Genomic DNA, 13,695 nt, shown 5'->3' with positions numbered 1-13,695 from the left:
TTGGCTGCTTAGAAATTAAGTGTTAACGAGCAGTTGGACAGGTGTACCTAATAAAGTGGCCGGTGAGTGTATATTAACGGACTATGGTTGTTCATTAAAATCAGAAAGATCGCATGTAGAGCACTATGCCAAATACTCTGTCATAATTAAAACAACTGGAGACTGTGTACCAGCTGAAATGTAGGTCTGATTATAGGCTCGTTCGAGATGAACTGCGCCTCGCCTGTAAAGTGGGCGAGAGCAGGCGGCAGCAGCGGGGCGGGGACAGAAAGCTGCGGGAAAGTCGGACAGTTTCCAGCCGATTCCAGCCGCCTTTAGGCTGGACAGGAAGTGACAAAAACACTGTGTAAGCTAACTTTTCTGCGTTAGGTTTCCCTGTCTGTTTTGAGTAGGCTATATGAACATATCAGAATTGACATATTTCATAGTCTAATAAGGGTTTTATAAATACCGGCGCACCCACCCGCAACGACAGTAGCGTTCCCCAGACCCCGCTGGATGTTAAGCCTCTACCATTCAAAAGCAAACATATCATAGGAATTTTCGACTTTATTGCTCAGGATACGAGGCCCATTGCTGTTGTGGAGGGCTGAGGTTTTAAAAAACTTGTCAATATACAGCGCCACACGGCACACCATCATGCAAAATGTGAGGGACCCAAAGAGAAAAGGCTCGTTCGAGATGAACTGCGCCTCGCCTGTAAAGTGGACGAGAGCAGGCGGCAGCAGCGGGGGCGGGGACAAAAAGATTCCAGCCGCCTTTAGGCTGGACAAAACACTGTGGTGCAATCCCGATTTTAAAAAAATATAATCAGACCTACATATCAGCTTGTACACTGTCTCCAGTTGTTTTGATTATGAAAGAGTAGCTGGCAAAGTGCTCTTCATGCAATCTCTTGCTGATTTTAATCAAAAACACTCTGTAGATGATCCGTGATCTGAAAAGATTTAGTTTCTCTGACTTCTAAACGTCACTATCAGCCACACAACACGTGTTCTACAGAACAAGTCTTTAAATCAGACACATAGCAATTAACATCCCTCCGATTCAAAAACTATAAATAGTTTATATAAATCGTCATCATGGTTAAACCAATCAGGTGTTAAATCAGCTGAGAAGCCGGCGTTTCCCAGCATGCTCTGGGTCCGCCTGGGTCCGCCTGGCTCTTGCAGTTGGTGAAAAGCAACTGCGCCGCCTGGGTCTCAGAACTGCGGCCGCCTTGCTCTCGTGAGATTCCCGTTGCCCACGTGTGCATGACGTCAGAGCAAGTTGGGATCAAGTCGGACAGAAATCTTCAAAGTTTCAGAGTTAATAAAACACAGCAAGGCACTGAGCGCTGTCAGAGCTGACAGACGAGTGGCATTTCAGTGCAAAATAATTAGGTCAAATACGATTTAATATACTGCAAATAGCCTACAAGGACAATTACTGCGGGACAGTAGGCAGTTAATGTTGCATTTTTTCCGCCCTACCGCACCGCGCACCCCCCACCCCCCACCCTCCAGTCGATTTTTAGTCAACATTTTTACGACTTCAGTTGAACAAGATTTTCTTTGATTGAGTACAGCCTTAGTTGGCGGTCCTCCATCCAGCGGCGGAACTTATTATCTGTCTGTAGGCTGAGATCATAACCTTCCGGGAATGCCATCCTACTTCCCATACACCTCTCTCATACACACTTGTGATTTACAGTTGTTATCGTGTAAATTACAGGTCAACCAGGTTTTAATATCCTGAAGGCACATTCGAAGTTTAGCCAACTGATTAGTTTCATCCGGCTTGATCGATAGATATAATTGAGTATCATGTGGATAACAGTGGAAGTTTATAGAGTGTTTCCTGGTAATATTGCCTAAAGGAAGCAAATATAAAGTGAACAAAGTGAACAGTGAAGTAACTGCTCCCACCTGTTCCTCGCTGTCCTCTTTGTCTCTTCTGAGTTGCTTTTCTTCCCTTGTTCTGTAACCTTTAAGTCAGAAACAACACTGTCTTGTTTCTGCTTCATTGCTGCTCCATGTCTTGTTCTTCCTCCTCCATCTCTTCACTTTGTTGTTTGTTTGTTGTCAGCAGTGTCCTTTGAGCAAGCTTCAATTGACGAGTGTACTGCTGTCTTTGCAACCTGTCCATTCTTGAATGGTCTAGGCAAGTAGGGAAAATAGAGAGAAACAAAACCATATTGACATAAGTATTGGGAGGCTTATAAGTACACCCATTCAAACTGTATTATTGATTTATTGAGAGTGGAGTTACACATCTTGTTGGCTCTCGCCCAATCCAAAATAAATAATTTCAGAGAAGCCAATTAGTTATATAGTCATATAAACATCTATATATTGTGATCTGAGGGATACAGGAAAATATAGCGACTTTATTAAATACAGGAATTAAATACAGGAAAATATAGCCACTTTATTTTTTACATGGTTAGGATGACATTTACATGGAATTGCCCATACGCCTCCCATAGAAGTGTGTCCATCTGTTTCTAATGGCATAGGTTGTAGTCTACAAAAAAAACCTAGTTTAGGAGCTTGACATTCCCAACAAAATAGTGTAATGGTGCATCCGGATGTTGTTGATCATGATTTGCCCTTGACATTGTGTGGTATATGCCCCGTGAGACACGTAGAAAACTGTACTGATTGTGATCACTGGATCCCAAAATACATTATTGTGTGTTATTATACGGCATTGTGGATGACCTACCATCACCGTTTTAGGAGAATGAAGCGTGCATAACATCACTTACTATTAGTAAACACTCAGTTGTGGTGTAAGCATATGTCTCGAGTGATCACCTTCCCTTTTATTGTCTGGACTTTGATCCCATGCTGCCTTTGTTGATGGACAGCGCCGGCTTTGATTCAGAATTGTCCTGCCACTTTCATAAGGGAGACACGGGAGACGCGGATTAGAGCAATGTTAGCATCCCTTTTTGTTCCAGTTAATAGTATGGCTGCTACAACACAGCTCACTTACAATTACTTCTCTTAAACGCAGGATCCACCAGCCCGTCAACCAAATATGGGCAGATCCAATAGTTTTAAACTTCAACAGAGTACCCTTCTTCAAGGAAGTAAACACTTGTCAATGAAGGGTGTCCAGACACTGTAGCTTACAAATGAAATGTACCAGAGTCTGGTAGGACCAGACTAATGGACCAAAGTCCTGTAGGACCGGGCTAATGGACCAAAGTCCGTGGGCTAACTGACCAGAGTCTGGTAGGACCGGGCTAACGACCAGAGTCTGTTAGGACCGGGCTAATGACCCAAAGACTGGTAGGACCAAGCTACAAGATTGATGCATTTAAATGTTAAAGGTGCTCTAAGCGAGGTCACGCATGTTTTAGGCTTGACAACATTTGTTGTCACATACAGCAAACATCTCTATCCACTAGCTGCCTTTCCCCAGAACACACTGTAAAAAACATCTCGCTATCTGCATCAGAAGGGAGGGGGACTGGATGAGAAGGAGGGAGTGGTGAGCTAGTCTCGTTTTGTTTGAAAATACAAATCATCGCTTAGAGCACCTTTTAAAACGGACAACATTTTCTTACAGGGGAGCATGCCCATGGACCCCCCCTAGGGGGGCTTGTGCCCCAGTGCATCTCTAGGTCTACTGATGCCCCTGGGGCAGTGTCCCCGTTCTTAAGTTTTGTTGTTCTGTAAATCTAAATCTTTTTTCACTTCTGGAACCACACTTTTCAGCTCTATTGGACCTTATTTAAGTCTTTTTGTTTTGTGAAAAATACACTGCATATATTTTTGTAACAATCTAACTGTATGTTTTCAGTGCTCCAGAACTTCTTTTTGTCTAGGACTCTTGTAATTGCTCATTATATACAGTAATTTATTCCTCTCTTAGAAGAGAGGAATGTTTGCGTGAATTGCTCTTCCTTAGGGCATCTAATGCTGCTAACTCTATGCACTCATAGCAAAATCTGTGAGACCAAGATTATCCTGTGTGTGTGTGTGTGTGGGTGTGGGTGTGGGGGTGTGTGTGTGTGTGAGAAAACATAGATAACATTCATCTCTTTACATCCACAGAATATCCACGAATGATGGACGTTGCTGCAACTTGCGCAGAGAATGAAGATGAGGGTCCAGTAGTACTCACAGGAGTGCCTGAAATGACCTGGGATGAACTGACTGAAAAGGAGGGGAGTTTACCTGATGTCTCAGAGGATCTTCAAACCAAGTTGAGTTCAAAGGCATCTGAAAACAAGTTGCAAATACAAAATAAAAGAAAAAAATTGAAGCTCACCAACAGTCTTACCTGGAAGGAAGTAAATCCACCTTCTAAGCTAAATTCAACAGATGATAGTATTCAGATTCATAATGTAGTATCACTTTTACCTTTAAACCAAAGTGAAGGTGCAAGCGAGGATGCAGGTTCTGTGCGTTTACAAACTGATTTAAGCACAGAACATTCTAAAAACAGGGTTGTGAAAATTCTACAACATGAAGACATTTCAGATGATGACCCCTCCCAGCTGGCCACAAAGCTCCCAACAACAGAGCAATTTCTCTCAGCAGGTTCAGAGGACCCACAGTATCGATATATCAGTGAAGCTGAAAGTCCACAGAGAGAGTCTAGAGCTGTGGAGACATCTTCACCTGCACAAGTAACTGCACCCAACAATACTCAGTCACCATTTGAAAATGAAGGCTATGGACATTTGCAGGGACACACTCAGACAAACACAGTAACCATTTCAGATGAGGAACTGGTTCCAAAGAAGCAGGTTTCACCTGACACAGAAACGAGGGACAAAGCACATTGTTCTTATACTTTTGTTGAAACTGGTCCATTATACCCTAAATGTGGCCGTGGTCCTTTTTCTGAAGATGAGACTCATGATAATGGTGATGATGATGATGATGACTGGTTATTCATACCTATGAGCATATCAGACCTTAAATTTAAATCACATAATGAAGACCAGGATAGCCCAGTAAGATGTGTGCTAGATGGCGGGGCAAGACGATGTGACGCAAGCCCAATATACTGGACATCTCCAAAACCACTACCAGCTTCTTCTTCCCAGATCGATACATTTGACACTCTTGAAAGCTTTAGGCAAGCTTTCAGTGAAAGAAGGAAAGGATTTGGGTTGGCAGTAGCAGGGAGCACACCTGAGCTTGAAATGGACTCTGTTGGAAAACTAGAAACAACTGAGAACAGGAGAGAGTCTGTAGACAGCTGTGAAACTGAAGACAGTTGTGATTACTCCTCCACATCGGAACACAAGTATTTGACAGTGTCCAGGATGAGGTTGGCACCTCTGCCCTCAGAGACAATTGACTCTGAGGGTGAAGGCGATGTAACAAACATGCCAATAAGGCAAAACAAGAGCTTGGGCAAGTCTTGCATGAAAAGCATCAGATTGACCAATGGACAGAATATTCCAAATGAGGCTGACATTATAATCCTTGATTCTGATGATAAAAGTGACCAAAACTGCAAAAAGACGGCTGAAACCAAAGGAGGGCCTAAAACTATGGACAGTCAGTGTGGTACCGTTACAAAAAAGTGTCAAAGAAACAGACTGCTACCAGTTGCACCCCAGCACCAACCCCTACATCATGACACATTATTTGAAGAAGTGAGGCAGGATGCTTGCTCTGACCCGTCTCCCAGCACAGAGACGATTGGGCAGCTGATTAAAACCAAAGCTGCCTCTGAGCATGTTAAACGTAAGACCAAAAGAAGAAGGATTTCCAAAGAAAAAAGTGTTGTAATCATTGACTCTGACTCCGATACAGACGATGACTCCTGGATCAGCTGGCATTGTTTTTGAATATTCAACGGGGAACAAATATTTTTACGAGTTACCTAAAATGTATGAAAATACAGCATTATGTTGAATATCTTTTTATTTTATCATCTAAAACTTGAAATATTACAGACATTTTAACCTTTTTTTAATAAGTCACACATTGTGGGGTGGAAAGTTAAGAGGCGTGAAGAGCTAATTTTGGGAGATGTTTGGTGTGCCAGTTGTAGATGGAGACATGAGGTCAATGCATCAACAGTATTCCATCACCATCTAGACCTGCCTGGGAGGTGGCAGTCATCCTGCTCAGTGTACCTGCGGGAGAGCAGATTACACACCACTTTGTACATCTATACCAGACACAAGTCACCCAGAATTTATTATTACACTGATGAGCATGATGGTTTCAGTCTAACAACAGACCTGTGTTTCTTAATGCTTCCAGTCCTTGTTTTGTTTTTCTGTTCCACTTAGTTTATGAAGGTCTAAGTAAATAGTTTTTACTGTTTGCAGGATGTCTACATATTACGAGCGACTTCAAAATGTATGGAAATACAGCATTATGTTGAATATCTTTTTATTTTATCATCTAAAACTTGAAACCTTACAGATATTTTAACTTTTTTTTTTAATATGTCACATTTTTGGACACTGTTTTTTATGTTTAAACTATAGGCAATGTTGTATCACTTTTTAGAACTGTGAAAATGCCAAAGAAGTCATAAATGGATTCATTGCTGTTTCTCCTGTGTGCTCTTCTTCTTCACCATTAGAGGGAGACATTGTAAAATACATCACATAAACCATTTTAAAATATACACACCTGTGTCTGTTAAACCATATATTTTCACCTGTTAATGTTAAATTGGCAGCTGTGAAAAGTTTTGAGATTATGTCATACAGTTCAGCAGTTGTGATAATAGAAACTGGTGCATCCCCTGTCTCTTTCAATAGTTGGATAGGTTTTTGTGTAATGGAATAAATATAAATACAGCACTTATCTATATGAGGATATGGAATTCATGTCCGTCTTGGTAAAGTTTTGTTGACCATTACAGGCAACTTGAATTATTGGTTCTATTTTTTTCTGCCTTATAAATGTGCAGGATTTAAAAAAAAAAAAAAAAAAACTTGTAGTAACCATAATACACAGAGACAGGTAAAAGATTAAAAACACTTGGTATGTAGATTTTCACAATGGAATAATTATTAGGGGATAGGATCATGCCAAACACCATGAAAATCACTCCTGAATTTCTACGTTAAAATTGTTTAAATGTTTCATTTTAGGTTCACAACTCAGGGAGCTTTACTTTGAAAATGTACCAGACTGCCCCCAGATTTGGGCTAAATTAATAGATTCAAATTCATCAAACGTTTTTATTCTGCATGAATTGAGGCTTTCGAGGTTATTTTTTTATCACTTACCCTGTAAACTACCACTTAATGTTCCCCTTGAACATTGAAAAATAAAGCTCCCTTTAAGGAAATGGGTAACTTGAATGCTGTTTGGTACATTTCCCAGTGTTTGGCCTCTTAAACCATTTAACACATTTCCCAGTGTTAGGCCTCTTAAACCATCCTGAACTCCCAATTATAGGGTAAGGTTGTTTTGGACTGTCAAACTAGAACCAGCGGACGTAGCTTGCAAAACAATGTCTGAAAAAATGACTTTAATGAAGGAGCCGGTCTGCATGGATATGCAAGAAATGCAGAACTTTCTTCCTGTATTTACTTTGCTGCTCCCGCCCCAGACCTATCTGACCAATAAACAAAGGGAACATCCGTGTGATGCGTTTTGGTTTGCTTGGATTTTTCTCCGTGTGGAACAAAACCGAACCAAGGGAAACCGCTCCAAGTATACAAACTAATCAACTATAAGGTAAGAAAAAAAAGAATTAATAGGCTCGGCTTAATAAGTGGAAAAGGCAGGGAAATTACGGTAAATACGCTTGACTGTTAGGCCTACAAACAAACTATGTCTGTATTAGGCTATCAATAGGCTACTAATGAAACATGGTCCAACACTTGAGTTGAACCCATCCTTACTGAGTTTACCTATCTTTCTTTTTGATGAGTTTAACTGTCAGTAGAATTTATTACAGATGTTAACTATGAAACATATTGAGATATTGGACACATGTCTGGGGAATCAGAAGCCTGCTAAAGATGCTTCCATAGCACTGGGCTGGGTGCAAGACGACGAATGACAGCGCATTGATATTTGTATTCTGCCGCAGCTGCCTTTATTTTTTAAAATAAGATCCAAACACGACTCGGCCGGTCCCTTAGGAGAGCGGACGGATGTATATTGACACTTTTTGTTCTATCATTACATAAAAAGAGCCACATGTTGCCTTCTGTGACAGTGACTGACTGAATGGAATCAATAGAGGACTATATTTGAATATCCCGCTCTGCCAGGCTAGTCCTCCGAGCTCCAACGAGGCGGAGAACGAGATTCACGTCGCTCTCCCGTCCAGCACAGGCATTGTAGGCAAGCTCTGCTGGCAAGGTTCACTGAAAGCGGACTAGCACTGGAACAACATTTAAAAGCAACTTCGAAAAACTATATAAAGCTTTCTTTAACGATAGGAGCCGATACAGCAGAACAGTGTATCTATGTGGAGCAATTAATCCAGTTTTCATTTTTTTCCCTGGAGATGCGTCGCTTGGAAAAGTATTAGCGGACAACGCTGCACATTTAAGCCGGGATGAGTGGGAGCTCCGCGGTGTCCGGCGCGGCACCCTGCCGCTTCGCCCATTACTTTGCTATTTGTGGGATAGACACAGAAACTGGACTGGAACCGGACGAATTAGCAGGTATGATCTCTTTGGTAGACATATTGTTGGTTTTGAAAAAACAACCACAGCCGTCCAGCTCAATAAATTGTTGTAGAAATATTGTTTACTAAAAAAATCCCTCCACCGCTTAAAGATGCATTAAGTTGCATTATATAAACCACATAACACCCAGCTACTTAAACTCAAAGCTGTAAAATCATCACAATAAATGGCACATACACAATATAAAGCATATCAAATGAATGGTTCATTTACTGAGTAAAATGCTCGTTGCATGGCTTGGTCTAATTAGGTTTGTTTGTGTCAGCTCTGGCTAGTGAGTTAACAGTGAGAGATCTGAAGTGACAGCCTACTGTTCAAAACTGGATATTTAATCACTTTTTCCTAAATAAATGGGAATCAGAATCGAGATACTTTTATTGAACAGGTACATTTTTCAGTTGCAGTGGCTTCCAGTCAAATTTAAAGCATAAAAAAAGAGTAAAATTAAGAAGAACGTGTGTGAAGTAAAGTTACATAGCTAAAGTGCAGACATAAAAAGTAGTTGGAAAAGATTATGTTGCTGCAATACTAGCAATTATTGATTACTTTGGTCACATGTACAACATACCGTCTTCTGTAGTAATCTAAACCACATTTTACTTATTTTAAAGGCATTTTAATTAACCGATAACAAAATAAACCCTTCAAATAAGAATTTGTCAAAGCAAGGTCTCCCTTGACTAGTTTATACTTGTTGGTTGAGTTTTTATGATGAAATAAAAATGAAATGAGGGAAAGCGGAGTTGCACATAAGCCTGCCACAACAAGTGTGGTTAGAGAAGGTGATTGCCTCCAGATAAGGAGAAAAAAGGGGAGCAGTGTTGGTTCTGTTGTTGCATATTTGGAGCTTTGATTAATGACCTAGCTGTATATTCGATGGATGGATTGCTCTTGTGTTATTCATAGGGAGGGATCTTCCTCCACCATGCACCCATCTAATAATAACCTATTCATATTATTGCAGAGTGGAATTTCTTTTTAACTAGATTTACCTTCTGGATGTGTTTCTGACAGCATATGGCTGCGTGCTTTGATGCTGAGGTGTTGCATCACGGTCAAATTGGTAACTTCTGGCTGTGTAACTCGGTCTCTGGGCCAAAGTTCAGAATAGTAAAGTCTATGTGAATGTGAGCTATGATTGTACATTTTTGACCTGGAATCAAGCGGACTTGAGTGTCAGTTTCTGTGTGAGAGACTTGAACGTGTTGTTTACATGTCTGTCTGTCTGTGTGTGTCTGTTGCCCTCAGGCTGTAGCAAGTCTGTGTGATTAGAAACTGATACAGTAAGTTTAAAAGCATAAAAGACCTTAAGACCAAAACGGCCGATAAGTCAACTAATTGACTAGGTGGAGAAGTCCTGTGTACAATTGTGGAATACTAAGGAAACACTAAATCCTCAAATGGACAAAACAATAAATCAATTATAAAATATTTTTGGATTAATTTCTAGATGATCAACTAATTGTTTCACCTCTATAGCTGTCTCTCAAATGATGTACAGACAGAGCTGGTAGTGATTGAGATATCTAACAGTGTGAAGATGTGTCATGTCATTATTGTTGTAGTTGATGAGGTCATCATCTCATCTTTGTAGATGCTCACAAAAATCACACTATAATCATTTTTATTTTAAAATATTTTTTTATGAAAATAAAAACAGGTAGGTAAAAAATAGGTACAAAAATGATCATTTCCTTTTCATATCATGAATCATAACTTAATCACCATATCTGTGAAAAATAATTGCAATAAGATATTTTCCCCGTAGTGTGTATGTTGAAGGAGATCTATTCACAGATCTCATAGAATGGATCCCTGGATGAATACAAGTTAAGAGGCCGCTCAACGAGCTGCAGTTTTTGGCATCTTCGCATTTTTCTTAAGGGTTTTATTGGATTGTGATTTACTGGATTTAGTTAAATTGTGAACATTTGCAGCTTTTCTTTGTCTTATTTGGTAGAAATCTAAATATATTTTGCATTTTGGAATAGAGCCTGACCGATATATATTGGCGGGCCTATATTATCGGCCGATATTGGGCATTTCTGATTTATAGGGATCGGCATTCATAATGGCAGATAAAAAAAAAACTTTTGACCTGCAGTCCCATGTCAAAGTGTCCTTTGCCCTTTGACTAGTTGTTGAGGGTAGAAAAGCGGTATATTAGTCCATTTAGGACGGACAATAACTGACGTGTCTCCCGTTGTGTGTTGCACATGAGCCAACAGGAAGAAAACTGAAAGGATCAAGTAACAGAATACTGAAGACACTATGCATTTGAATTTAGATGCCATGCTTTTTTGTCTGAAGGAGAACATAAATCAAGCATTAGTAGAATCCCCCCCTGCTTATTCGCCCCGAAGCTTCCTACCCCCATTTCTTTATCATCTCCCTCAGTTTGCCTCCACCCCTCTACACTTCACTGGAGATCATTTACAATTCTGATCAGGCCTGTTGCTGTCTCCCCCATGATGCACAATCAACCCAGATGACACTGATACTGCAGTGATTGATATCAAGATGTTGCCTTTGTGCCTCCATAAGCCAAAAAAAAAGCTACATCTCAACACACCGATATATTCCGAGACCCTGTGTTTGAGGCAACCATAATTGCAGTGACCCACATTAAGCGGCGTTCTATGCCTTTGCTTATTTTTAGGCCGTGATTCCCCTCCTCTCTGCTCTTTGTGTGGCAGTGTGGCCTTATATCCCACAGTCCATTGTTCTAGTCAGAGGGCCACACATCCTGTAGACCTGCCTCTCTCCGTCTGTGTGTGAGTCTACTACAGTATCATGCAGTATTTAACTCATTTATTTCAACTATTGCACTGTTATATATCCTAAGGTCTTTGGTCCCAGACTTGAAGGCTAATGAGCTGGTTTAATTCCTCCCATAGCTAGCCGCTTTATCAATCCAGACACCCACCCCATACCATGCCAACGAGCCTCAGCGGTACAAATACACCCTGGCTGGCATACAGAGCCTGAAATAGTCCCTGCATTCTAACACCATGAAGGGTCGACAGCATTGTGGGGTGGAAAGCTAAGAGGAGTGAACAGCTAATTTTGGGAGATGTTTGGTGTGCCAGTTGTAGATGGAGACATGAGGTCAATGCATCCACAGTGTAACATCACCATCTAGCCCTGCCTGGGAGGTGGCAGTCATCCTGCTCAGTGTACTTGTTGGAGTGTCGCTTGCACACCACTTTGTACATATATACCAGACATAAGTCGACCAGAATTTATTATTACACTAATGAGCATTATGGTTTCAGTCCTACAACAGACCTGTGTTTCTTAATTCTTCCAGTCCTAGTTTTGTTTTTTTGTGTTCCATCCATCCATCCATCCATCCATCCATCTTCATCCGCTCATCCGGTATCGGGTCGCGGGGGCAGCAGCTCCAGTAGGGGACCCCAAACTTCCCTTTCCCGAGCCACATCAACCAGCTCCGACTGGGGGATCCCAAGGCGTTCCCAGGCCATGTTAGAGATATAATCTCTCCACCTAGTCCTGGGTCTTCCCCGAGGCCTCCTCCCAGCTGGACGTGCCTGGAACACCTCCCTAGGGAGGCGCCCAGGAGGCATCCTTACCAGATGCCCGAACCACCTCAACTGGCTCCTTTCAACGCGAAGGAGCAGCGGCTCTACTCCGAGCTCCTGTCGGATTACTGAGCTACTCACCCTATCTCTTAGGGAGACACCAGCCACCCTCCTGAGGAAACCCATTTTGGCCGCTTGTAACCTTTTGTTGTGTTCCACTTAGTTTATTTAAATGAAGGTCTAAGTAAATAGTTATTTATGTTTTCAGGATGTCTACATTTCAATGAAGCAACTAACATGTGTTTTTCACATAGCGGTCCCCTGTTTGGTTTTAAACAAACTGACTGGCATGTTAATATGGACGGAGATTAGTTCTGCTCCTAGCGCTTCAACTCTGGACAGACATCGTTTTTGTATCAAGATGCAGCTTAAAAATAAAAATGTAGTAGTGTAGATGTAGCCTGAGAATCTTGAGCTAGCAAATGACTGACATTTTAGCATTTTATATGACTTGCATATTTAATTGATCATTTAAATCGCTGGCAATTAATCTTCTGTCACGCAGCCAATTAATTAATCAACTAAACAGCTAATATAACGAATGAGGATGGTGGCATTTATGTACAGTACATGAGAAAATAATCTCTCTTACAGAAACAGAATAATGACTAGCAGTCACACTTGTGGAGTTCATGTTTTTTTGCATAAATCGTTACTGATGTGCATGCATGAACACACACACACACATGCCTAGTTTAGTAAGACACACAGTGGAGGCTGTGATGACAATGCTTTTCTAAACAGAAACAGATTCTCACTTTCAGTTCTCAGATGATCCAGTTTGTGTCAGGTGTTCAACTTGTCAGCAATTACCAGTCACTTTTTAGGCTTTTGTCTTTTGGGGCTTTTTAGGCATTGTCAGATCTATTTCCACAGAGCAGTGGACTAAGGTCTAGCTACACAACAGATACAGATTGTTTGCATATTTTTGAACCAATCACAATGTTTTTGGCCACAATAAGCTCTGGAAGCAGCTACCGTGGCTCTGTAAATAGTCTAGGGAAGGAACTAGTTATGTGGACTATTTGCATCCCGCAAAATAAGATTAAAGATAAGTGTTCGCACAATACAGTGACGAGAGCTATTTAAATAAGCTGGGTACATGGTAAACAGAATTTGTTTATACCAGTGTATTGTCCTGTGTATTTTGTCCACAAAATCCCACCAATTGGTCCTAAAATGTCCCTGTAAGATAGTAAATGACATTTCAAGCAGGCCTGCCTTATTGAATGATCCAAAAATTTCGTAAAAACTTGACTTTTTTTGCTTGTAGCTTGTTGGATCAAAGTTTGTTGTTTTCAGCAGCACACAGATAGCAGAAGATGAGAGGTAAAGCATGACATCCAGTGAGTGGCACGCATGTCTGATTGTGGAAATGTACCTCCGTTGATCTAGACCAGGGGTTCTCAACCTTTTGCAAGCTGGGCCCCCCCAAAGCTGGTTCATTGCAGTTGGGGCCCTAGTGCCCTA

The 13,695-nt window shown here is 41.1% G+C and overlaps 2 protein-coding genes across 8 annotated transcripts in view; both read left to right on the top strand.

The window, feature by feature from the left end:
* The window catches only part of LOC117938830, a 9,295-nt gene extending 3,399 nt beyond the window's left edge, over window positions 1–5,896 (top strand). The window contains exons 2-3 of one of the 2 annotated variants that reach the window (XM_034863740.1): window positions 4,047–4,392; window positions 4,798–5,896. In XM_034863740.1, the coding sequence (XP_034719631.1) occupies window positions 4,058–4,392; window positions 4,798–5,800 (1,338 nt within the window). In that variant the 5' untranslated portion in view covers window positions 4,047–4,057 and the 3' untranslated portion in view covers window positions 5,801–5,896. Of the gene's footprint in view, window positions 1–4,046 lie in introns of both variants that reach the window. The other variant, XM_034863739.1, reaches the window with a different exon arrangement.
* A 2,141-nt stretch (window positions 5,897–8,037) lies between these two features.
* The window catches only part of LOC117938695 (DENN domain-containing protein 5B-like), a 77,728-nt gene continuing 72,070 nt past the window's right edge, over window positions 8,038–13,695 (top strand). For 2 of the 6 annotated variants that reach the window (XM_034863477.1, XM_034863475.1), the window contains exon 1: window positions 8,038–8,599. In XM_034863477.1, the coding sequence (XP_034719368.1) occupies window positions 8,491–8,599 (109 nt within the window). In that variant the 5' untranslated portion in view covers window positions 8,038–8,490. The remainder of the gene's footprint in view (window positions 8,600–13,695) is intronic. The other 4 variants (XM_034863480.1, XM_034863479.1, XM_034863476.1 and 1 more) reach the window with 3 other exon arrangements.

Source organism: Etheostoma cragini, chromosome 23, assembly GCF_013103735.1.
Source record: "Etheostoma cragini isolate CJK2018 chromosome 23, CSU_Ecrag_1.0, whole genome shotgun sequence".
Taxonomy (NCBI): Eukaryota; Metazoa; Chordata; class Actinopteri; order Perciformes; family Percidae; genus Etheostoma; species Etheostoma cragini.
Note: the sequence above shows the minus strand (reverse complement) of the source record. Positions and strands in the feature narration are given on the sequence as shown.